Source organism: Setaria viridis, chromosome 3, assembly GCF_005286985.2.
Source record: "Setaria viridis chromosome 3, Setaria_viridis_v4.0, whole genome shotgun sequence".
In the NCBI taxonomy this organism is placed as follows: domain Eukaryota; kingdom Viridiplantae; phylum Streptophyta; class Magnoliopsida; order Poales; family Poaceae; genus Setaria; species Setaria viridis.
In genome coordinates, this window is record NC_048265.2 from 28,518,968 (window position 1) to 28,545,827 (window position 26,860).

Here is a 26,860-nt window from a genome sequence, read left to right on the forward strand (position 1 = left end):
GGATATGACAATGGATCAAATATGAAAGGGAAAAATCAAGGGGTACAAAGGAAACTTTTGGGTATCAATCCTAGGGCATTTTATTCTTCTTGTGGTTGTCATAGTCTTAATTTAACACTATGTGATATGTCAAAGAGTTGTGGTAAGGCTAAAGATTTTTTTAGAATCATACAGCGTATCTATACAATATTTGCTAAGTCCACAAAGAGATGGCAAATTTTGAAAGATAACATATCAGGATTGACTCTCAAGCCACTGTCAACCACTCGTTGGGAGAGTCGTGTTGATAGTGTTAAGGCTATAAGGTTCCAAATGCAGGAAATAAGAGAAGCTTTACTCCAAGTATCAGATACGGATAATGCACAACAATAAGCAGTGAAGCTAAATCCTTGGCAACTAATGAGCTTGGTGACTTTGAATTTTTTATGGCAATAATTATTTGGTACAAAGTATTATCTGCTATTAATTTGGTCAACAAACACTTACATGCAAAGGATATGCTTATTGATATTGCAATAGAGTGCAAGGGCTGATTTCCTTCTTCAGTAAGTATAGAGAAACTAGTTTTGCAAAAGCATTGAATCTGCAAAAGAAATAGCACACGGGATGGATATTGAGCCAGCATTTCGTACCAAGCGTAAAATCAAAAGGAAAAGGAAATTTGATGAGACACCTGATGATGCATTTATCGCTTCATAGTCTGAAGAGGAATCATTTAGGCTCAAGTATTTTTTGCCTGTTGTTGATCAAGCAATTGCTTCACTAACTAGGAGGTTTGAGCAGGGGTATGAAAAGACTTTTGGTTTTTTGTTCACTTCACGTAAATTGTGCTCCTTAGATGATAAGAGTTTGTTATCTTCTTGTGCTCGTCTTGAGGAAGCACTTAAGAGTCGTGAACATTCTGATATTGATGGCAAAGAATTACTTGTGGAGTTAAAGTTCCTCCAAGATTTCATTCCTCAGGAAGATATGGGCCCTCTTGATATTCTGAAGTTTGTGAAACGGATGGGCTGTTTCCCAAATGCCCTTATTGCATACAGAATTTTGTTGAATATTCGTGTAACAGTTGCATCTGCGAAGCGGAGCTTTTCAAAATTAAAGTTATTAAAGTCCTACATGTGTAGTACAATGACACAAGAAAGACTCAATGGGCTGGCAACAATTGCACTTGAAATTGATGTTTTCGAGAAGATTAAATATGAAGATATAATTGAAGATTTCATTTCAAACAACACCAGACGAATGATGCTTTTTACTAGACGTTAAGAAGATATTGGTACGTACTATTCGCCCTTTAATCCTATAACATGAGTACCTAATTTCATATTGCTGTTATTTGTATGAAAAAAACATGTACTTGTTACTCATATACTGGAATCTAAATATATCTCGATTATTTGTATTTCAGTGGTCACTATATAGGGCTCCATTTCTTGGTTTGCTCCGGGCCTCAAAATCTCCGGTACGGCCCTGGATGGATGGATAAGTCGAAGGCGACGGCCGGGCGAATAAAACAGGTCAAACCACCTTAAAACGTTCGCACAACTACCATCGAAACGACACGCACCAAGAGACACAGGCTAAGCATTCAGCAATGGCGAGCACACCGTGCTTGAGTCGTCTTCCCCTTCTCTCCGAGTTAGGCATCGCAATCCTCACGCTGCTACTGCCGGTCAGCCATGCAGGTGTGTGCCCGCCGTGCGGCTCGACGGCCGTGCCGTACCCGCTCAGCACCGCGGACGGCTGCGGTGATCCGGCGTACAAGGTCCGGTGCGCAGCTAACTCGTCGACGCTCTTCTTCGACGCGCTCAACGGTACTTCGTACCCGATCACCTCCATCTCCCCTGTGGCGCAGCGCCTGGTGGTCTCGCCGGCGCCGTTCGTGTCGCAGGGCAGCTGCATCTCCGAGGGCGCTCCGGTCGCGCGAGGAGTGCAGCTGAACGCGTCGCTGCCGTTCAACGTGAGCTCTTCGAACACCATCATGCTGCTCAATTGCACGCAGGCGCTCTTGCTGTCGCCGCTCAACTGCTCCTCCAACTCGCTCTGCCACGTCTACGCCAACGCCACGGGCTCCACGGCGTCGGCCTGCGCGCCGCTGCCGCTCTGCTGCACGTTCGTGGCCGGAGGCTCTTCGACGTCGTACAGCATCCGGGTGTCGCCGCAGTTCTGCAGCGCGTACCGGAGCTTCGTGGGGCTCGACCCGGTGCAGCCGCCGGTGACGTGGGGACGCCGGCTCGGGCTGGAGCTGCAGTGGTCGACGCCCAGGGAGCCACTCTGCCGCACGCAGGCCGACTGCGAGAATGGCACCAACGCCACCTGCGCCGACGACCCGCTCGCGCCCTCCGGCGCCGGCACGGTCAGGCGCTGCTACTGCGTATCCGGATTCACGTGGAACCCCCTCGCCGGCGCGTGCCAGCAGAGTATGTTTGTTTCTGCTCTGCTATTTGCAGCTGAGGTACTCTGTCTCCGTCTTAATCTAAAAGGTTGTTCGATTTGATGCAGATCCCTCGAATTGCCAGAGCACCTGGGACTGCGGGGGATCCAACTACGCAACTCTCATTGCAGGTAACTGCTTCTTGATCTCCTACTCAGTTGTTAGGAGTCTCTTCTATTATTGCTTGACACGAATTGTTAGCTGTCTCTTCAATTGTTTTTTCTTACGCGATGATGACTTGTGACGACGAGTACTTTAGATAGGTGCGTCAGTCCTTGTCGTTCCTCTGTGGAGAGGGCAGAGGTAATCGATAATGAACCATTCTGAACTCCTAGCTTGACATTGGCATTTCATGTCGACGAACAGTACAGATAGCTGCTAATTCGATAACAATCCAGAATACCATTTGAGTCAAACATAGTGCAAAAGCCCTCGTAAAACGCATTGAATAAAGAAAGCTTTTTATGGTCAAGCTTTTCTTTTGACTAATCAAGTTCAGAGTTCAGACGACAAGTACTCTGTATTAAGAAGGCTTGAAGGGAAAGTAGTTACACGTCAACCTCAATCTGGACCCCACCTCTCCCCAGTGGACAGTGGTCAACTTTGGGAGCTTACAGGAAGGTAGATGCTTTGACCCTTTCTCCGTACTCCGCAGTGCTGACTAATATTGCAGGCAAGAGACCACCTAATGTAATTGATATGAGTCTAGCTAATCCAGATCACTTAGGGGTGTTTGGATACGAGGTGCTAAAATCGAGGTGCTAAATTTTAAAAGTGTCACATCGGATGTTCGGATGTTAATTAGAAGGACTAAATATGAGCTTAATTATAAAACTGTAATTGCAGAACCCCTATACTAATTCGCGAGACGAATCTATTGAGCCTAATTAATCTATTAGGCTCAATAGATTCGTCTCGCGACTTAGACTCCATCTGTGCAATGAGTTTTGTAAATAATCTATGTTTAATACTCCTAAATAGTATCCCAGATGTGACGAATACTAGGAGGTGTATCCAAACACCTCCTAATGCCACCCGCAAAGGGCCGATAGCAGCTTGCGCTAGCGGACCATGAAGGAGAGAGAAGTGCTACATCCAGCGACGTTCGCTAACACTTCTTTCAACGCTCACGGGCCCAACCCACCCGGTTTCCGATGCCGAGCGCCTAAGCAGATGGATAGGTGGGGCAGGCGGAGCACGCCGCCGACCAGGATGCTCGACACCACCTCAAGCATACGGGGTAAAGCCGAGCACGCACGCTGGCTGCCGAGCAGAGCCGAGCCGCCACTACCGTTGGTCGGGTAGAGAGGAGCGCGTTGCCGAGAACCGGCGTGCAGGGCGTGGCCACCAAGCCGGCGCCATCGAAGTAGGGCCGACCGGCAGGCGCATGAGTAGAACCCACCAGCCAAGGTATCAGCACAGAGGATCATAGTTTGGCAAGCGAGGGCGCGGGCCCACCGCGACTGGTATGGAGCCGGAGATGGCCGAGGTGAGGCATGGGCTCGGAGTTGGCCATGGCCAGGGGTCCGCACGGTGGAGGGTGGCAGCACTGGTTAGCTTAATGAATTAGCGGTGTGAGGGCGCAACCAACGGAAAGCACGAGCATGAAGAGGTAGTCATGCTGGTGGAAAACGAACCTCTAGTTGCAGTTGAATAGAGCTATATATCTTGAAAATCCAACTAGAACTAATTATTCGAGACAAAAGGGTATCCTTTAGACCCCCTTTAGTCCCCATTGGTGTTACCAACCGGGACCAAAAAGTTTCCAAAAAAATAAAAAAAAGGCCACCTATGCCGGCCGCCCGCCCGTGCTATTGGTATTTTTACCCGGCAACCTACCGAGGGATATCCCGAGGTAATAGATTGGTTGGTGGGAGATCATCGGACCTGAAACTCGAAGGTAAAAGAGAGGATAAAAGACATGGATTCATACAGGTTCAGGCTGCCAGAGTAGCGTAATATCCTATATTCTATTTGGGGTGTTGTATATTGCACCCTTCGCTTGGGTGTTGTTTGGTGTTGAGGACTTGGTCCTCTATTGTGGTTCTATGAGGTTTCGTCTACCAATCTAGGGATCCCTACCCTTCTCTATATACTCAGGGGGCGGGATTACTAGTCGGTTACAAGGAGGAGTCCTAGTAGGATTATAAGGTACGAGTCCTAGTAGGATTACAGAGGAATCCTAGTAGGAATCTGTCTTCTTCCTACCTTGAGGCTACTGGGGATGTACCCCCGACACGTGTCGACCGCCCGCCGCTCACCCTCGCCCATCCGCCTTCGCTCATTGCCGCCGCCCGCCTCTATCGCCGCCGCCCGCGCTGTCCACCACTCGCCCGCCCGTGCCCACCAGCCGCCTGCCGCCGCTCGCCCTCGCCCACCTCCGTCCCGGCTCCGCTTGTTGCCTCTGCCTGCCTTTGTCTACCTCCGCCCACCTCAACTCAGTCGGCCGCTCACCTTGACTCTGTTTCTGCCCGCCCGCACCCGCTGCCGCTCAACCATCCTCCCACCGCGCCAACTCGCCCTACGCGCCACTACCCTGCCCTCATCCCGCTGCCGCTCCTCACTGCCAGTGAGGGGCTAGCAGATGGGGAAGAGGAGGTGCAGCAGAGGGGGAGGAGGTAGGGCAGCGGGAGGGGAGGGGGTGATGGTGGCGCAGAGAGGAAGGAGGGGAGGCGCTGGTGGAGAGGATGAGGAGAGGAAGAAGATAAGGTGAACAGGAGGAGAGGCGCTGCCTGGAAGAAGATAAGGAAGGTAGAGAGAGACGGGGGCTGCGTGGAAAGCCTCCCTTTTGTTCTGATTGGAAAAATCTAGTCAGGACAAAACGGGTGAGCTTTTCTCCCAGTTGGAATTACCAACCAGGACTATCCTAGTTGGAATTTCAAACCGGGACAAAGGAGGGGGCGTTGGTGCTAGATTTTTTAGCCGTTACAACCGGAAGTAAAAGGGGGGCTTTAGTCCCAGTTGATCTTTACAACTGGACTAAAGTCCCTCCCGTCGGTGGTCTTCGGTGCCTCATTTTTTACCCGGGACTAAAGGCACTTTGAACCTGGGTCCTAAGTCAACAAGGACAAAAGTACCTAGATGGAAGGTCAGTTCTCTACTGGTGCCAGCGCGGTGTGGAAGTGAGGTGGAGTGGGTAGGACGGTGTCCTTGACTACCATCGCGCGTTAGGCTGCCAATCGACGGGCGGGCTAGGCAGGCCAGGTGGAGGCTGGGTGGAGGCACGATGACACAGATGAGCTCGGCAGTTAATTTTGGAAATTATGCTATAGCTAATCCATTGAATAGGTTATCTACAGTCTTTACTATATCATATGTTGATATTGCTATCGAGGGCAAACTATATATACTCTATTCGTGTTGTTGCGGGTGCCCTAATACCTAGCAAAATTTCTATTGTTCCTTGGGATTTGGGACAAAACATTTAATTGCACAAGACTAAACCGAGTTTGTTTTTCCCAGAGCGACTAAGGCCTGGTTTGGTTATTCTTGCTTATTTTTAGCACCCGTCACATCAAATGTTTAGATATTAATTAGGAGTATTAAACGTAATCTATTTACAAAACCTATTATATAAGTGGAGGCTAAACGGTGAGACGAATCTATTAAGCCTAATTAGTCCATGATTTGACAATGTGTTGCTACAGTAAACATTTGCTAATGATGGATTAATTAGGCTTAATAGATTTGTCTCGCTGTTTAGCCTCCATCTGTGTAATTAGTTTTGTAAATAGTCTACGTTTAATACTCTTAATTAGTATCTAAACATTCGATGTGACACGTGCTAAAAATAAGCAAAGGGAACCAAACACCCCTAAACCAAGTTTGGTTGACATTCTTAAGTTTGTCCATAGATGGTCCCTTGCCTAGCTGAATGGTATCTTGATTAATTTTTTGTCACACTTGTGGAAGGGTCTCTAACCTAATGGTTAGAGCACCTGAGTAGTACCCAGCAAATCTGGGTTCAACTCCTTGTAGGAGCAAATTAGACAGGTGTAGATAAAAAAATTATAAAAAAGATAGGCACGAGCTCTCTGCTGACTTGGGACAAAAAAAATTTGCCACACTTTTTCTTAGTTTAATTTGATACCTGAGATCCATGTCGCAAGAAAATTGTCCACCCAGGCAACTGGTTATGTAGATCATGGTACCGGTTCCGGGAAATAGAAAATCGCGTCCACCCCCTCCCTTCATCTTCCTCACGCAACTCCACCGCACCGCCGACTTTGGATTCCTCGGCGGCACGGCCCACCTCCCATCGCCGGCCTTGGATTTCAGCTTACCATGGAAAAAAGAAAGGAGCTCCCAGCCGCCTCTCACGCATCCTTTGCCGCCAAAGAGTCCGTCTTGCCCTTGCATATGGGATTGGTTATTTCATTTCAATCTTGACGTCTTACAGATACAACTGAGTCTATGATATGACATCTTTCAATTTATCTGAAACACGCAAACGCGACATAAATATGCATCCATGAGTATCTAAGTGCAAATGAATTTAGTACTCTGACTGACGGGTGTAAGAAAACTGATGTGGTAACGATGTGTGTGGTACAATCGATTTATAGTAAATTACAACGTAGAATGAACGTATCAATAGTAAGTCGACTACATTATTGTTTGAAACTATTCTACTGCGTTGGATAAACTATTCTACGTATATATATAGGGTATATAAATATATTTGAAGACACAAACTTCTCAAGAGATAGCTGAGGTTTTGTTTTTTATTTTTTTCCAGCCAGAGATGACAGCTTCGAAACACACATTTTCAACTACTAGTCACTACTAGGGAAAACATGTTTACTCTCGGTTAGGAACCCCTTTAGTACCGATTGTGCAACTGGTACTGGTAATTCGATATTAAAAGAGGACCTTTAGTACCAGTTAAAATAACCAGTACTAAAGGGTCTGCCACGTCACGCGCGGCGCCGGCCGAATTAGTACCGGTTGGGGAGACCAACCGGTACTAATTTTTTCTTTTATTTTCTCATTTTCTTTTCTGTTTCTTTATTCTATATTCGTATTTATTTCCTTTACATATACTAGTTCTAATATGCTAATATATATAAAGTTCTATTTATTTTTAATATTACATTTGAGATACTATTACATATATATAGGCATATTGTGCATATATATATATATATATATGAATAATATTACATTGCCTCAACTTTCAAGTTCAACATTTCATATCTATTATTCTGAATCCGAGTCCTGACGGTAATGTAGATTTGATCCATCATTATAAAACTCCCCCGTTGGATTTATGATCTTATCCAAAAGAAATCCATGGAGTTGTTCTTGAACTGCCCTAATGCAGTCCGTGTCAAGGACTCTTTCCTTCCTATACATCATCTGTGTCATTAGCAAAGGTTATTATATATAGTATATCAATGGGTTTGCACAATTAGAACTAATTTATTGTTAAGAATTTTGCATATGTATGGTTAAATCGTGGTCAGTCATACGCTGCGGACCTATAAAGCTGTGGATGAACTCACATACGTAGTATCCGCATAAATGGTTACCTAGCTCCTGCCTCCAACACTACATATATGGAAAAAAAAGGTTATGAAATATTTTTTGTGTTAAAGGAAGTGACACGAGATGTGAAAATTCAACACATACGGGGAAATCAGTCTTCCAATTTAGTTCATCCTTGAATTCACCCACGTCAAGACATCGCACAATGAATAGAGCCGGCATTTTGAAGTTAGATGATATTTAAGACTTACAGAACCAAGTAACTGATGAGTGACTTGTCAAGTGTGTCTTAATTGAACAGGAAATACAATTCCTTCAGCACCACATTTATGATGTCTTCTCCATGGATAAAATGTTGATCACCAATCCCAACTTCGAGCATGGCAAAACCCTCGGCTAAAGCATCTATGTACCATTGGTGCAACTTGTACATCTTCATTGGGAGACGGTTCACCAATTGCAGCCACACAAGCGGTTTCCCATACTCATATTTCCATTAGCAGCCTCAGGTGCTTTAGGATGTTATCCTCTCCTCGAAGTTGAGCTGCGGTCAGATTTGAATCTTTAGCGAATTGCAGCAGGTTCTTATCAAATTCAGGAAGCACCTAGAGCGGGGCAACCAATTGGTTGGATTGGGCTCCGAGTTGAGGAATAGTTGACCCACTTTTCTTCCTCTTCTTAGAAGCCATTGTTATTTGTCTATCGTAATCAGAAAGAGGTAGTTTCTCTGGCTGTTTCCTTCGCTCCGCCTCCACGCTTCTGATGAAAGCCCGAATTTTACCCTTATCAACTGGTGGATCCTCTTGTTGTTTCCTTCGCTCCACATAACATGCGAAGAAAGCTTTTTTCTCAGCATCCACTATTGCGCGGAGTTCCTTATCTATTATATCACATGGCTTCTTGGGCGCTGGTTGCTTGTCCTTCTACTTTTCCTGCTTTGTCGTGGCCGCAGTAGGCGGAACTGAAGGCGTCTTTCTCCGTGTAGCCATGCTCATAGGAGGTGGAGGTGGACTCATGCTTGGATCCTTGTCTGGTAGTGGACTCATGCTAGGATCCCTGTCTGGTAGTGGAGAGGGTGCCCTGGCAGATGGTGTAGGTGATATTGCCCTTGAGCCTTGAGGAGATGATCCCAAGGTTGGGGGATTCGACTACGTAATCCTTATGTAGCGCTTGGGCCATAGAATCCAACCATGGATGGCTTCTCCTAGATTCTTTTCCCTGACACCTCCAGGGATCTCCAGTTCCAGGTCATCCCAACCATCAACCACTCGGTCCACCCCAACTTCGGCGTAACTATGAGCTGGAATCTCCACGCCATGAAGTGTTTGGCCTTGCATCGGTTGCTCAGCCACACCACAAGCCACCACGATGAGGTTGTTTTTCATGGAAGTAACAAGCTTATAAGGGGCTCTCCTAGTGATGTCGTCCATGGGGTGGCGTTGGTTGTCCTCAAGTATGGTAGAAGATCCTCCAGCTAGCTTCCGTGGAAGCGACACTGTTTCGACGCTGAGTGGGGCTTATGTCGACATGTGTAGTAAATCATATAACATTCATAAAAATTGGAAAAATGTCAGATGCGGTCAAATATCAAACATGGTAAAGTTATTAATTTTAACTTAGTAATAGGTTATAATGGTCATAATACTTATGTTAACTTTAAAATTCAAAAAACTAGATATTGACCATGCAAAAATTTAGAAGAATAGTGCTCGTAGTGTTATTAACATGTTTACCATGACTTAATCATGTACTTGTTTAATTGCACGTAAATTTATTGTTTGATATTCAGTGGTGGTACAAAAAATTGAAATATTTAAAATTTTAACCATGCAAAAATCAGTTCTTGTTTAATAGGGTGAGATTTTTGCAAAAGAGTATTGTTCAATCAACTTATTCGAATTGGAGGTACTACTGCATTGAAGACACTGCTAACTCCAATCAACTTATTCGAAGATGAATGCATTTTCTGCCATTTGTTTAGAATGGATGAGGAGGTAATATGGTTTATGTTATTAAACATTGTAGAAAGAGTTTTCACGTTCCATGTGCAATTCAGATAATTGATTGACGCTATGATGTTGTAAGCTCTTTCATTTTTGGTCCAATGGTTTACATTTTTTAGAATTTATGTGATGTTCGGAAATGCTTTCTTTTACATGGTAGGATAAACATAATGTGTTGTGCCCTAAACATGTTTCAAATACACTACCATGTGATAAGCTGAGTACGCATGGTAGGAGAATGACCATTTTTCTTCCTTGCGTCAAAGGTTTGTGATCTTTCATTGCCCTCCTTGGAAGATATGGTAATTACATTAATTCCTTTGTTGATAACCAAAAACACAACATAATGGTTCAAATAAATTACGCAACATCATCTAATGAAACATTAATAACCCTCCTCTTGACGAACATCCCTTGGTTGTGATCGCGGCGTATGTATGGAACGTCCTCTTTGGCTAACAGGATGCTTGGGTCAACCTCGACTGAAAATGGAGGAAGATCATTGAACTGATCATAATCTTCTAAAATGTCAGTCTTATCCTCAATTCCAATGACTTTTCTTTTCCCTTGAAGAACTATGTGGCGTTTTGGCTTGTCATCTAACTAATTAGCACCCTTCCTTATTGGTTCACTTGACATGTCATTCACGTAGAAAACTTGAGTTACGTCATTGGCTAGGAAGAATTGCTTGTCTCTGTATCCAATATTGTTTAGGTCTACCAGTGTCATCCCATAGTTGTCTGTCGTTACGTCTCCTCCAGTAAGTTTCACCCATTGGCACTGAAACAGAGGGATTTTCAAAGGTCCATAGTCGAGTTCCTATATCTCCTCAATGACACCATAGTATCTATATTTTTTTCCATTGTTGTCTATTACATCTATACGGACACCACTATTTTGGTTTGTGCTCTTTTGATCTTGGGCTTTAGTGTAAAATGTGTACCCATTTATCTCATATTCTTGGAATATCGATACTTAGATAGATGGACTCCTAGCCAACCATGCTAGTTGTTCTCCAATTGTGTCATCACCTATCAGTCGTCACCGCAACCAAGAGGCAAAAGTGTCAATGTGATGATGAGTAATCCAGGCCTCAGTCTTCCCTTAGTTTGAGGACCGTACAATGGCCCTGTGCTGCTCCATATATGGAGCGACCAGGGATGATTGTTGCAGGACCGTGAAGCGTTCTTTACGAAATGTATCCTCATTGATGTCCATCTAACCTTTCCTCCCTAGTGTGCCCTTTCCCTTCAGCCTCCCCTTATGTCATGATATATGGACTCTAATCGAACTCAGATCATCAATAAAGTCAACACAAAACTCAATGACCTCCCCTGTTCCATATCCCTTTGCGATATTTTTTCCGGACGGGCACGGTTACGAACATACTTGTTCAGAATTGTCATAAACCTCTCGAAAGGGGACATATTGTGTAGAAATACATGATCGAGGACAAAAATCTCTTCAACAAGGTGGACTAGAAGGTAGGTCATGATATTAAAGAAGGAAGGTCGAAAGACCATCTCAAAGCTGACAAGGTATTGCACCACGTCATTCTGCAGCTTTAGTAGATTGTTTGGATGGATTTCCTTCTGAGAAATCATGTTGAGGAATGCACATAGCTTCATGATTGTTATTCTCACATTCTCTGGTAGAATACCCCTTAGTGCAATAGACAACAATTGTGTCATTAGGACATGGCAATCATGGGCCTTTAGATTTATGTATTTCTTCTGTTTAAAATTTATTAATGCCTATATATTCGAGGAGTAGCCCGATAAGACCTTAATACTATTCAAGCACTCAAACATGCTTTCTTTCTCTTCCTTGCTGAGTGTGTAACTAGCAGGATGTAAGTAATGCCCATCATCTCTCTTTTTCGGTTGTAGGCCATCTCGTTGTTTCATACATTTCAGGTCCTGACGTGCTTCAATTGTATCCTTTGCATTTCCATATGTACCTAGGAAGCTAAGCACGTTCACACAAACATTTTTCATCAGGTGCATCACATCAATTGCATTACGGACCTAAAGGACTTCCCAATAAGGTACCTCCCAAAATATAGACATCTTCTTCCACATGGGTGCATGTCCGTTCGCGTTCTTCAGAACAGGTTGGCTACCAGGGCCCTTGCCAAAGACTACCCTCACATCCTTTATCATAGAAAATACACGTTTACCATTACGGTGAATGGGCTTAGTACATTTTTCTTCCTCCCCTTCAAAATGCTTGCCTTTCTTTCTTAAGGGGTGTTTACTAGGAAGAAATCGACGATGGACCGTATACATGACCTTCCTACAATGTTTCAAATACATGCTGCAAGTATCATCTAAACAGTACGTACAAGCTTGGAATTCCTTGTTTGACTGTCCGAACAGATTACCAAGCATTGGCCAATCATTGATGGTTACGAATAACAATGCTCGTAGATTAAAAGTCTCCTTTTTGTCCTCACCTCACACACGTACACCTTTTTCCTTCCATAATAGTATAAATTCATCAACCAATGGTCTTAGGTAAACATCAATGTCGTTGCCAGGTTGTTTTGGGTCTTGGATAATTATCGGCATCATAATGAACTTCCGCTTCATGCACAACCAGGGCGGAAGGTTGAACATATATAAGGTCACAGGTCAAGTACCATGACCACTACTAAACTCACCGAATGGATTGAATCTATCTATACTTAAACCAAACCATATGTTCCTTGCATCCTTTTCAAACTCGGGAAATTCTCTGTCAACTATTCTCCACTAGGACCCATCAGCGGGGTGTCTAATAATTTCATCTTGCTTACGTTCTTCTTTGTGCCAACGCATCAACTTTGCATGTGCCTTATTTCTGAACACATGCTTCAACCGTGGTACTACAGGGAAATACAAAATTACCTTCACAGGAACTTTCTTCATGATGGCCTGCCCCTGAGCATCACTGTGGTCATCTTGCCTGATCTTATAACACAGCACTTTGCACAGTGGACAAGCCTCTAATTCCTCGTATTCCTCACCGTGAAGAGGATACAGTCATTAGGATATGCATGTATCTTTTGTACCTTTAAACCCGGAGGGCAAACAAAATTTTTTGCTTCGTACGTTGAGGATGGCATTTCGTTCCCCTCAAGAAGCATGTTATTTATGATTTTCATTAACTCATCAAAACCCTTGTCAGAAACTCCATTTTTTGACTTCCATTGTAGCATTTCCAGTGTGTTACCCAACTTTTTGTGCCCCTATTTGCAATCTGGGTACAACAATTTCTTATGATCATCTAACATACGCTCGAACTGTTTTGAGTCCTTCACATTCTCGCAATCTTCCTATGAATCTCGCAACACCTAACCTAGATCATCGATAGGACCTTCTGCCTCGCCCATCTCTTGTTCAACCTTGCCCATTGGAGCATCTAGAAAGGCACTTCCTTGAATCTAGTCAGGAATGTTGTCATCTTCTTCTTCATCATCACCATCCATCATAACTCCTCTTTCCCCGTGCTTGGCCCAAACAAAATAGTTAGGCATGAATCCAGAACTGTATATGTGGGTGTGAATAATGTTTCTGGATGAGTAATCCTTCTCATTTTTGCAATTTCTGCATGGACAACAAATGAAATTGGACGGCGGTTTGTTGGATCCTGCCTGATCTAGAAAACCACGCAAGCCATTAACATACTCCATGGAACGTTTGTCTGCGTTGTATATCCATTGCCGATCCATCTACAAAATATTACCGAACCAAACATAAAAAACATGAAAAAAATATCATTAAATTGTATATGAATTAGCTATAAATTATAGTAAAAATGTTGAATTCGCTAGAGAATATAGAAACATTCTTGAATTAGCAAGAAATCAACATTATTTCCTACAATTTGATAACATAATTTCTAAATTAACATGATATAATTTTCACTTATTTTTATACATTTCTAAGAATTAACATGATTTTATATAAATTCTAGCTACTTCAAGAATTTTTTCCTAAGTTAACATGATTTCCTACAATTTTCCAAAATTTCCTATACAAAATGGTGCATATATTTAAAAAAACAAATATGAGCTCTAAATAACATGTTCATATAAATGAAAAATTTCCCCATTGTACCTTATTCTAAGAATCATTGATTGCTCTAGCTCTAAAGCATAAACCATATACTAACCATGTATCAATGGTGGATGAAGTTTCTAACCTTTAGAATACTTAAATGAGTGAAATCCCCAAGAAATGGTCACAAATCCGGCAGCACCTTCCCCTATTTCGCCCATGGATAGGGTGAAGCTCGAGCTGTGGTTTCTATTTCTGCAGTATATGAATTAGTTGAAAATTGTAGTAAAAATGTTGAATTAGATAGAGAATATAGAAAAATTCTTGAATTAGTGAGAAATGAACATTATTTTATACAATTTGATAATGTAATTGCTAAATTAACATGATGTAATTTTTACTTATTTTTATACATTTCTAAGAATTACTATTATTTCATATAAACTCTGGCTACTTCAAGAATTTTTTTCTAAGTTAACATGATTTCTTACACTTTCCTATACAAAATGGTGCATATATTTAAAAAAATAAATTTGAGTTCTAAATAACACATTCATATAAATGAAAAATTTCTCTATTGTACCTTATTCTAAGAATCACAAATTACTGTTGCTCTAAACTATAAAACTTTGTATACTAACCATGTATCAAGGGAGGATGAAGTTTCTAACCTTTAGAACATTTGAATAAGTAAAATCCCCAAGAAATGGTCACAAATCCAGCGTCACCTCCCCCTATTTCGCCATGGATAGGGTGAAGCTCGAGTTGGAGGAAATAGCTCGGGCAAGAGGAAGGAGGGGATTTATAAGAGGAACTTTAGTACCAGTTAGGGACACCAACGGGTACTAAAGGGTCCACAATAGTACCGGTTGGGGCTCCAACCGGTACTAAAGGGGTTCAAACATTAGTACCGGGTCAGGGTAGCAACCGGTACTAATGTGCAATACATTAGTACTGGTTGATGCTCCCAACCGGTACTAATGTGTGGGTGGCGCATTTGTACCGGTTGGGAGTACCAACTTGTACAAATGTGAACCCTTTAATACCTGTTGTTGCCACCAACCAGAACTAAAGGGCCTCACCGGACCCTCCTAGGGAAGTAACCGTTAGGTCCGGTACAAATGTGATCAAAATGCAACCAGTACCAACCAGTACTAAGCCTCGGGACGAATGTTCATTTTTCTAATAGTGATTTCATGGTCGGCGAAGTCCATCAACTGAGCAAAACTGATGATTTGTCATGCAATGCAGGACTTGTCTGTGGCCTTGGCGGCGCGGTGCTGCTTGCCGCCGCGGGGCTGTTGGCCTACCGGCGGCAGTGCCGAATCCGGCTCGCTCGCGAGAGGTTGGCCAAGGAGCGCGAGGAGATCCTGAACGCCAACAACACGAGCGGGCGCACCGCCAAGAACTTTTCTGGGCGCGAACTGAAGCGCGCCACGGGCAACTTTTCCCGCGACAACCTCCTCGGTGCTGGCGGCTACGGCGAGGTTTACAAGGGCCTGCTCGGCGACGGCACTGTCGTTGCCGTCAAATGCGCCAAGCTTGGCAACACCAAGTCCACGGACCAGGTCCTGAACGAGGTGCGCGTGCTGTTGCAAGTTAACCACCGCAGCCTCGTGCGTCTGCTTGGTTGCTGCGTCGACCTGGAGCAGCCGCTCATGGTGTACGAGTTCATTCCCAACGGCACGCTCGCTGACCACCTTTACGGCGGCAAGAGCCGGCCGCCGCTCCCCTGGCGCCAGCGCCTGGCCATCGCACAACAGACGGCGGAGGGCATAGCGTACCTGCACTTCGCGGCCATGCCACCGATCTACCACCGCGACATCAAGTCGAGCAACATCCTCCTCGATGACCGGCTCGACGGCAAGGTCTCCGACTTCGGGCTGTCCCGGCTGGCAGAGCAAGGGCTGAGCCACGTTTCCACGTGTGCACAGGGGACGCTAGGGTACCTGGACCCCGAGTACTACCGCAACTACCAGCTGACGGACAAGAGCGACGTGTACAGCTTCGGTGTCGTGCTGCTCGAGCTGCTCACGTCGAAGCGCGCCATTGACTTTGGCCGTGGCGCTGACGATGTCAACCTCGCAGTGCACGCGCAGCGGGCGGCGGATGACGAGCGACTCATGGATGTCGTGGACCCAGCGATGAAGGAGGGCGCGACGCAGCTCGAGCTCGATACCATGAAGGCGCTCGGGTTTCTAGCGCTAGGATGCCTCGAGGAGCGCCGGCAGAACAGGCCGTCCATGAAGGAGGTTGCAGAGGAGATCGAGTACATCATCAACATCGAGGCTGGCGGCCATCCCATAGAGCAGCAGCACAGCACATAATCTGCTGCTCGATGGGTGACTTTACTAATTACCAGCGATCTTCAAGATAGGTAAGCGCCCCGCTTAGTACACCCTAATCAAAGCTGAATAGACAGTGTGTAACAATGTACAACGGAACATGCACAAGAGTACAGTACACACGCCAACGAAACTCTATAACTTCACGTGGAAATGAGAGACCAAAGTGAGATGGGTCTTGATTTATTTATGATGAGTGATTGATTAAATGATTTGAGACTTTTCTGATTAAGTTTATATTTCATATGAGCATGACGGGATGTATTGTGGTGTGTCTGTGTACAACATATCACTACAAGAACTAAGGCTTTACATGACGGATTACTTTGGTCACAGACAGTCAAAAACGCGTCACGGTTAACTTATGATGACGATCGGAAAATCCGTCATGTATCTCGCGCCATACATTTGCTAGACCGATTGGAGCCATATTGGCATGTTTTTTCGTCATGGAATCACTAGTCAGCAACAATAGCTAAAGGCTATAGTGATGAACATAAACGTCATGAAGTTATTACACATCAGGACTTGCCATGTCATTAGTTGATGTTGGATTTGACATGGCTGCTACCTTGCCACGTTAAAACTTGCCACGACGTTAACACTTGCCACGACTACATCACTAGGGTTTCTGTGGCCCATTATTCAAAAGGCCCATTTGTTCTTAGATTTTTTTCCCGCTAGGTCCATGTGTTCTGTAGTTTTTTAGGATTTAGTTAGGCTCATACTACTGGGCTAGCCCACATGCAGAGAAGAATTGGCCCATGATAATTTAAATTGAAATTGACACACATTCAGATTTAAATTTGAATTGATAAACTTTAAAATTTAAATTTAAATTGACCAAATTCACATCACATATCGTAACAAATATATGGTAATATGGCATCACTTCCCATGTTCAGATCATCACAAATATCATAGATCAGTTATATATAGAGAGAGAGGTCCATTGACACCACATATCCACAGATCATCACATGTAAGTTACATATAAAGTTTGCCGCAACACATGGCATCGGTTCAAAGAACATATAGCAGCCGCATTACACAGATCATGCTTCCACCCACAGTTCACAGAACATGCAATGTGGCATTCACATAACAACATTGCATAAGTTCACACCACTCCAGAAACCTTCGAAGTCCATCAATAGCAAAAGACCACTTGCCAAAATGCATCGACGATCAAAAGATACATCCAACAACATGTGTGCTAGTAACCCCAACACAACCTTACCTTGTTGGTAGACTTCCTGAAATCATGGACATCAGACCCTTAATAAGTGCATCTGTCTCAGCTTGCTTTCTCTTCAACTCCTCTTGTTGCCTAGCCCTTGCTGTTTCTGATTCTTGGAACTTCTTCATCATCTCATCCATTTGCAGTTGCTAAGTCTTCACAAGCTCCCTGAGATCACTTGAGGTCTGCTTCTCCAGCAGCAGTTCTGCTTCTAGCTCATGCTGACTTTTAGCATTGTCATCAGCAGGTACGTGTTTCATCCCCACATTTACCAGAAATCTGTTCTTCTTAGTCTTCTAAATAGGAACCTCATAGACAACATCAGTCACATCCTTTGGTTGCTCACCATCATCTACAGGAGCATTTATCTTATTCTCCATTTGAACCTAGCAGTGGATGGGACAGATAGATTAACAATCATGACATATATTCAGTGATTGAGCAGCATAGATTTTGACTTTACTTACAATAATTGATTGAACAGCAAGAGTGAAACCTTTCTTTTTGCTGCAGTGGCACTCTTTAAAGATATCAAGTGCATTTGGTGGTCCATTTTGGTACTTGTTTGCCTGAAAATGAATTGAAAACAAGGACAATTTGAAACTACATTTTGCTTCTGCGCATTGAACACGGAGTACAAGCATTAACGAAACTAAGTGACATGGGATGCAACTGCTGTAGATAATCAAGCAGTATGTACTAATCCAAGTGCTAGTGATTTCTACTCACCAAATTTACAATGTGCATTTCATAGCTACGAGAACCAGTTGTCTGGTGAAACTGCACTTTGCTTCTATTGGCTTTGTTTTTCTCACAAGTCACCTACACCAACAGAGTTATAATGTTAGGCACATATGAGATCAACATCAGATTTTGATAAGTGGCATGAACTTACCATTTTTTCCTCATTTTTCCACTAAGTGACAAGTTTATCCCATTCATCATTACTCATCGAGGTCACAGGAGTTGTTTTGGGCACCAGATGTAGTGGACAAGCATCAAAATACTTCTTCTTGAGCTTATAGCGCTGCTGGCGAACAGCTTTCTTCATCATAGCCACACATGCCTTCTTCACTGGGGGTGAATTTATATCTGTTTGAAACTTTGACTGGTAGCAGTTAACAACATTGGTACTGGTTATGGAATACACAATGTAATGGTTGAAAATAAATAGTGAAAGAGGCAAGTTTGAACACTTACACATCAAGTTTGAACACTTACACAAACTCTATTTATGTATTCCTTGATGATAGCAGCAGTATGTTTTTTCTTGTATTCCTTCCAATGTGGAAATATATTTTTTCTTGTATTCCTTCCAATGTGGAAATATGGGAACATGGTTCCTGACTACAATTTTGCACTTAGTTGCAAACTTTGCAGCAATCATCATTGAGTTAGGCCTTTTCTTCCCTGGTTCAATAACCAAAGGTAGTTTGCCTTTCCTCAAGAGCAAGTCATCTGTTCAAGTTTTCTTCCAATATTAGGTCCCCTCATCCAATCCTCCTCATCAAATGGGTCATCTGTAAAGGATATCTTTCAGTACACTAGTGTGTTCTATTTGGTATGGAAAGATACATTGTGCAAGGATTACAAAAACACACATGTAGAGCCGATGCCACCCTGTGTGTGTTCATTCTCATTGACCTCATTCATGCTGGCGACATTTTCAGTGTGTCAGCTCAGTGTGTATGTGGCCATCTCCTTCATTCTTGCCACCATTTTGCTAGCCTGCATAAGCTATGTGCTCATCTCTTTCATTCTGCTGGCCTTCAACAGCTGCAGTGCATGATAGAATTAGTAATACAAATGGAATGTTGCTTCCAGAATTTAGTGCAATTTGTTACAGGAATGTGAGTGTCAACCTTCATGTGTAGCCTGAATGGAAGTTTTAGCTTGATTAATCACATCATTAACACGTGTTGGACACTTCTTCATGGACCTTGTGACTCTATCAAGTTGCATGGGAGGTTGCGCCTTCCGAACACCTCTCTTGTTAACCCTTTTTTCAGTCTTGTTCTACAAATAACAAATCAAATAGGAGATAGAGAATATTAAATGCAATGCGCAAGCAAAACAATTATTAAGAACTGACACTATGGAATAACCAGCACCTTGTCTGCTAAACTACCAAGTGTAGACTCCAACTCTTGCAAGGCATTTGTCTCAGGCTCTAGGATAGCATCACTTAAATGGCCATCACTGTTAGCCTCATCATGTCCATTATACTCAGAACTAGAGTCTTCTTGGTTCTTTTGCTTCTGTTTTTCTAGGGAAATGCCTATGTTCGCGAATAGGTTACTTACTATAGGTAGTCCTAGTTGTTGCATGTACGCATTGTTGAGCAGACATTGTCTCATCCAGCTAAGCTCATAGTCAGTAAGCGGAGCATCTGCATTGATAGAAAACAAAAAAGAGTACTTATCATCATTCACATAGAAAGGCCTTAATCTCTACAGCTGCCCTCTGCTAAAGTTGCCTGCAGAAACACAGATCTAAAGAAACATGGGCAGGACGATCCCTCCAATTGTAAACACGACCAACAAATAAAAATAAGAGGGACCTAATCTAGGCATACAGGCATGACCCAAAATACAGGAAGCAGGAGAGACACTTCACTTGCAGGCTGGTTTCTCGTTCGTCGCTTCTTCACTAGTTGTTTCCCCCTCTTCCATGGTGACATAGCCAGAGAGGATTCAGTCGCAAATGAAGGGGAATGTTTGGGTGGTGATTGTGCAGCTAATGCGGTGGGTGGCGGGATGGCGAAGTGGCGGCGGGGATGGCGGAGCGGTAGGGTTTGATGGGGATTTGTACATGGAATTGGGGTGGGTTTGGCTAGGAGACTGAGGCTTTATTATATATGGTAGTTTAATTTGACCAAAACCTCCTCATTGTTTGCTTTGTGGGAGGCATGGTGGGTGGGGGCATAACGGTACTTTCGTCTAGCAAAAATTTCCAGGGCCCGCATCTTTACTGTTTGGAAGTCCACCGGGCGCCGGAATAGTAATATAAGCCCGCCTGGGTGGTTTCTTTACTCAAAAAATCATCCTTATTTATTTGTTGTAAATATTAAAATGTTCTCATTATATATTGTAGATTTAGATTACTTTACTTGCTTGATATTAACTATTTAGAAGCACTTCATGCTTGACATCTCATAAAAATTTCTACAGGTTCTTATTTTGTACTTAAGAGTATAGAGCAAGCGCGTAAAAAAATATGGATTCATAATTAAAATCATATCTTACTCCGCATCTGCACACAATCAGATTTGGATTATCCATATCCGCATGGATATCAAAACATATTCTCCATATCCGCAAAATTCGGATTTGGATTCGGGTCGGATCGGATGCGGAAATTATCCTCACCACTTTCACCCCTAGCCACAATTGACTTTGTGTTCACTATCTAGTAAGGGTGTGTTTGGATCCCCGGACTAAACTTTAGTCCCTGTCACATCGAATATTTAGATAGTAATTAGGAGTATTAAACATAGACTATTTACAAAACCCATTGCACATATGGAGGCTAAATGGCGAGACGAATCTATTAAGCCTAATTAGTCCATGATTTGACAATGTGCTACTACAGTAACCATTTGCTAATGATGGATTAATTAGGCTTAATAGATTCGTCTCACCATTTAGCCTCCATCTGTGCAATTAGTCTTATAATTAACTCATATTTAGTCCTCCTATTTAGTTTCCGAATATTCGATGTGACAGAGACTAAACTTTAGCTCCAGGATCGAAACACCCCCTAAGTACCAAATTAACAACCTCAGTGATCCCTAGGTAGATCAATCGACTCCAGCGAGTTATGTTATATATAAGGGTCATTTTTGTGGTGAGTAGGAAACGGGCCTCTAGCTGAGTTGGTTAGGTGGCTCTAGTAGCACTCCTCAGGTCCTGGGTTCGGGGGTTTTTTTCGACCTGCGTGAGAAGGTCGTCTTCTTCTTATCAAAATGCCCGGGGGCTGTCTTACCCGCAGGTGGAGTTTTTTTAATTTTTGTGGTCAGTAGTGTCTAGTAATCCTTGAAGGTACTCTACAATCGGTTACTGCATGTATTGCTACAAAGGCCACATTTGACTTTGTGCTGACTATAGAGTAACTGCCAAATTAACCTCCGGTGATCCCTAAAGGTTCTTTATATATGATTGAACTGTGTGCTCATAATCCAAACAGAACTGGTTATATGTGCAAGCTAAAACATGGTTGACAGCAATTGAGCTGAAAAAAATTAGAACTACATATTATATACTGAATAGGGTTCACAGCAGCAGGTTCTTCACTAGTACAGAAACATGGGCAGCAGGTTCACAGCAGCTGAACATGGGCAGCTTCTTTAGAGTACATAATATTACATAATACTACTCGTCGTCACTATCTACCACAATAGGGGCAACTTCTTCTTCACTCCAGTACTCCATCAGTGTGTCATCCTCTTTCACAGCACCCTCTTCAGCTCCACTATTAGTATTTGATTGATTTTCCTAAGTAAGCATTGCAACCTCAGCAGCATCAACAATAAGGCCATCTTCATCATCTAGTTTTAAAGGTATGTTAGGTAAAATCTTAGATACTTCTGGTCTTTTGCCATTGTCCACAACACATGTAAATTCTTGATAGGGTGCAGCAATGGATACAACACCATCTATTTCAGACACATTATACAAATGATGATGCTTAAACGTTTGGACAACCCGGCAATTCATTCCGTGCTTATTATCCGGCAAATAAAAAACCTGTGTCGCTTGAGTTGCCAGAATAAAGCAATCCATAAAGCAATCCTTCTTGTACCACAAGCTACTAATATTGATACTTTTGAAGAACCCATCATCCTTTACTACTGTGTGCTTACCATCCAATTTGTACCAGTCACATCTAAAAACAACAACCGATCGTTTTGTACCATCATCCTTGTTGGTGTACTGTAACTCAATAATCTCTTTCAATGTACCATAATAATCAATAATCTTACTTTTGTAGTATAGATCAAACCAGAGTTTTGTGTCTTCTTGTTTTTGTCACGCTCGACAGTGTTGTACCTAACACCATTGACAACACATGTGGAGTATGATCTTACTCTCATGTCAGGGCCACAGGCTAAGGCAAATAAATCGTCATCTACCTCCTCATATGCATTCAACTTCCACATCTGCAAAGAGAATATCTCAGCGCCTAATAGTAAAACATAGCATGACAGAAAACTAGTATAAGATTAAAAGACTAACATAATTCCTGAACCAATGCGCAAAACCATGTAGAGTCCTTCTATCAAGATCCGCAGCAGCCACCCCTGATGCTGATAAATCATCTTGAAACATTCTACAACTCAAAAAAATTCAGTAAGTTGGTGGCCTGAAAATAAAAAGGGAACAAATGAAATATACACAGATAGAGAACTCAAAACATACTTTATGTATTCCTTGATGTGATCACAATTATGGAGAACATACCAAACCAACTGATCTATTTCCTCAAAGTAGTAAAGATCACATGCACCAATAAGATTAATACCATGCCCTAAAACATCAATAGTATAGGCTGATTGATATGAAAATCCAAGATTTCTTGGGAGTTGATTAAACCTTGTCTCCACATCTTCCATATATCTAGAGCAAAATGTGAGGGCTTCATCTGTCACATATGCCTCTGCAATTGAGCCTTCTGGACGTGCCTTGTTCCTAATAGACTTCTTCAAAGTATACAAGCGTTGTTCAATTAGGTACATCCAACCAAATTGCACAAGTCCCCAAAGGATGGCATCATCAGGTAAATGGATAACAAGGTGAACCATTACATCAAAAAAAGCAAAGGGGAAGATTTTCTCAAGCTTGCACAATATGATAGGTATTTTTGTCTTCATTCGAGCCAACAAATCTTTGTTCAGTCTTTGGCTGCACAATTCCCAGAAATTTGCCAAACTCAGTAGTTGTTTGATAGATATCATCATCCAACAACCCTCTCAGCCCAGCAGGCATAACCCTTTGCAACAGAATGTGGTAGTCATGAGTTTTTAGGCCTTGCCACTTGATTGCATCACCAGTTAAGCATCTTTGTATTTTTGAAGCATACCCATCTGGAAACTTGGCCTCCTTCAAGAAATTAAGAAATTCAGTGTTCTTTGACTTGGACAACGTATATCGAGCTTTAGGCATGTAATATGAATCTCCACTCTGATGTAATTGCAACTCCTTTCTAATTTTCAGATCAGCAAGATCTAACCTTGCATTAACTATGTCTTTTGACTTCCCTTTTATGTCGAGAATCGTACCAAGGAGGCTTTCACACACATTTTTTCAATGTGCATTACATCAAGATTGCGTCTAAGCTTCAGAGATGACCAATATGTTAAGTCCCACAAACAAACCCTTCTACCCCAAATTGGCACATGATTCCCCGAATGCTTCCTTTTCTGTCCAACTCTAACATCTTTAACCTTTTCTAATTCTTCTAGCAGCTCTTCTCTTGTGAAAGTACCTGGCTTTGCACTAGTATCATGGAGAGAGACAAAATCACTGGCCTTGTGCAAACGATGACCTCTCGGAAGGAAATGGCAGTGCCCAATATAGCATAGCTTGCTCCTTATGGCATAGGACAGAGGATTTTTGTCACAGTGGAGACAAGCAAAGTAACCACTTGCGGTACGCCCTGATAGAGTACTCAATGCTGGATAGTCATGAATGCAGCACAACACTGCAACACGAAGCTTAAAATCTTTCCCGGTGATAGCATCAACAACATCCACAGCAGACCATAGCACAAGTAAATCTTCTACAAGAGGCTGCAAGAAAACATCAAAGGCCTTCCTTGGTGAATGATCAAGGTGGTAAGTTATATGGAATCACAAAAACAGGCCACATGCTATAAGATGAACTCATGTTGCTAAAAGGATTGAAGCCATCTGTGGCAAGTCCAAGTCTTAGGTTTCGTGCATCTTCAGCAAAATCAAGCCAGCACTTGTCAAAATCTTCCCATGCCTTTCCATCTACAGGATGGGTCATGTCCTTTTTAGTGTATTTCCTCTTCAACTTATGCCACTGCACTTCCTCAGATGATTGTTGGTCATGTCGCGCCGTGCCGCTGTATGTGTGTGCGTGGGGGGTGCTGTGAGAGAAGGAGACGGAGAGGGGGTATGGGGAAGTTTCAGGAACCTTTGTGCAAGACTTAAATAGATCTAAGGGTTGAAATGCAAGATGACCGCGGTTTTGTTTTGTTTCCTAGTTTTAAATAGCTGCAAATTTGGAAAATGCATAGAAATATGTAGAAAAAAAGCTAAAAATGTGAAGCTTGTTTTGTTGAGTTCCTGATGATATCTAGTTTATTTCAAAAATTATTATGTGTATGTTCCTATTCCATATCTGGTGCTATGATTTATTTTGATCTAATAGTTGTTAAATGTTTTATACATCATGTGGTGGTCCAAAAATTGTGAAACCAATTTTGGTAGCTTCCATTTACCATTTATATTCTAGATATGCAAGTTGTATTATTGGAATCTATGGTTTTCATGCTATTTTAAATCTAATGCTTGTTTGCTGTCTTAATTTTGTTATTTGCATGATAATTAGTGGAAAATTGATAAAGTGTTGAAACCACTTCTGTTAGCCTATGTTTTCTACATAGAATCTAGAAAAATGATGTTGATGATTTTCTGGTTAATTTACAAGCCTTTTGGGATTTAATGTGTTTAATGGTAGTTTGTCTTGTTTATTTTACATCTCCACATTAAAAATTGATTTTGATGTGAATCCAATTCTCATGATTTTGTATTGTTGTCTTCTATCAGTGCACTTTATTTCATAATTGTTTCTCAACAAATGATCCTAAACTTGCAATTTTATTCTTGCTTTTGGCTTATCATGCAAAATAGTTTCTCTTATCGTTCTTCCATAATTTTGTACTATTTTTAGCTAAATTGTTCTGTTAACAATTTCTTTCGTACTATTTCTATTATTTTCCATGCATTTCATGAGCATTTGCACTCATAGCATCATCTCTAATGCATGCACGCATTTTATTCATTTTAGAGAGCGATTTATTGGAGAACGTGGCCGTTGAGCCCTGAGTTGAGGCCGAAGTAGAGGTTGAGGTTAGCTCGAGGAAAACCAAGGCAAACAGCTATGCATACTATTCCTACTTTTCAAAGTTAAATTGTTACTATGTATCGCTATGGGTTGCATGTGGGTTATCTTATTGCATTATTAGGACCTATGTCTTTGTTATTATGGCCTCCCTTGCTTTGTTATCATATACCTTGTTGCTCGAATAGTATGGGTAATAATGAATTAATCTTGTTAATTGGTTAGCCATGCTTAGACATATAATGATCACTTTGGTAAGGGAATGGTTATAGGTTAATCAACACCGATTCTAATAAGATTCTTTAATGTTATTAAATAAATGAACATGATAGTTAATTGGATATGAGATTTGAGCGGTTTGTAGGGTCACGAGAATGGAGTCTCGGTGACATAGGCTGCTCGAGTCGACTAAAGACCGTCCGTTGTTGACGTTGGTTTGAGCACCCTTTTTCATGCTACCACATGTTCCTGAATGGGATGAATAAGCCTAATACCTTACTTGACTCGCTCTATGAGGCACGATCCTAGATGTGTGGTTCTTGGACTATGTAGAGGAGCCTAGGAGTGTCCCCATGTGGACCTAGGTCGTCCTTCAGACAAGCTAGGCGTGTCTTACTCATAGTTTAAGGATGTTTGGAAAGGGTTGGCTTGAGTACCCGTTGCACACCATTGATCAGTTGTGCGAGCCGCAAGGTTCTTGAGTCGTGTGGGTAAAGAGTACACCATTGCAAGGTTAAATCAATTCTAATTGTCACGCTCTCGGTTATGAGCAAGCTCAAGTCCCATGAATTCATCATAGAGTCATCGGATGCTTTTAATACTTGTTCATATATTTATGCTCTATGTTACCATGTTGATGCAATTGTTTTCAGCTAAAATTTGTGGTGGGTTTGGGCAAGATTAATTAAACTTTCTAGCTATCCATAAGGTGTTATTCACATGCTTATGTTCAAAAATTAAGGATAGGATGAGTTAGGCTTTTGCAATTCTACTTAACCTTAAAGCCTTACTCCTTGTTCACCCTTATGCATGCTCCTTGTTATATATTTGCGTAAGACTTGCGAGTACCTTTTTGTCCTCATGGCTCTATCACTCACTAAAGTTGTAGGTGAACCAGAGGCCCTATTCGGTCACTTTTACCCCGCCAATCTGAGGGTGGGTGATGAGTGACTAGAGCGGTCATTTGTTGCTTTGGTGGTGTTCTTGGGTAACTACACCATCGTT

The 26,860-nt window shown here is 42.5% G+C and overlaps 1 protein-coding gene and 3 pseudogenes across 1 annotated transcript; 1 reads left to right on the forward strand and 3 right to left on the reverse strand.

Annotated features, from left to right (window-relative positions):
* Positions 1–1,517: 1,517 nt before the first annotated feature.
* LOC117850739 (wall-associated receptor kinase-like 20) lies at positions 1,518–16,561 on the forward strand. The gene is made up of 3 exons (XM_034732599.2): positions 1,518–2,420; positions 2,503–2,565; positions 15,216–16,561. Exons 1-3 carry the CDS (start codon positions 1,595–1,597, stop codon positions 16,289–16,291), a joined length of 1,965 nt encoding a protein of 654 aa, XP_034588490.1. The 5' UTR covers positions 1,518–1,594; the 3' UTR covers positions 16,292–16,561.
* LOC140222384 (uncharacterized) lies at positions 10,133–13,636 on the reverse strand (annotated as a pseudogene).
* An 832-nt stretch (positions 16,562–17,393) lies between the features above and the next one.
* On the reverse strand, positions 17,394–19,876 carry LOC140222228 (uncharacterized; annotated as a pseudogene).
* Positions 19,877–21,417: 1,541 nt separating this feature from the next.
* LOC140222229 (uncharacterized) lies at positions 21,418–25,865 on the reverse strand (annotated as a pseudogene).
* Positions 25,866–26,860: the final 995 nt, after the last annotated feature.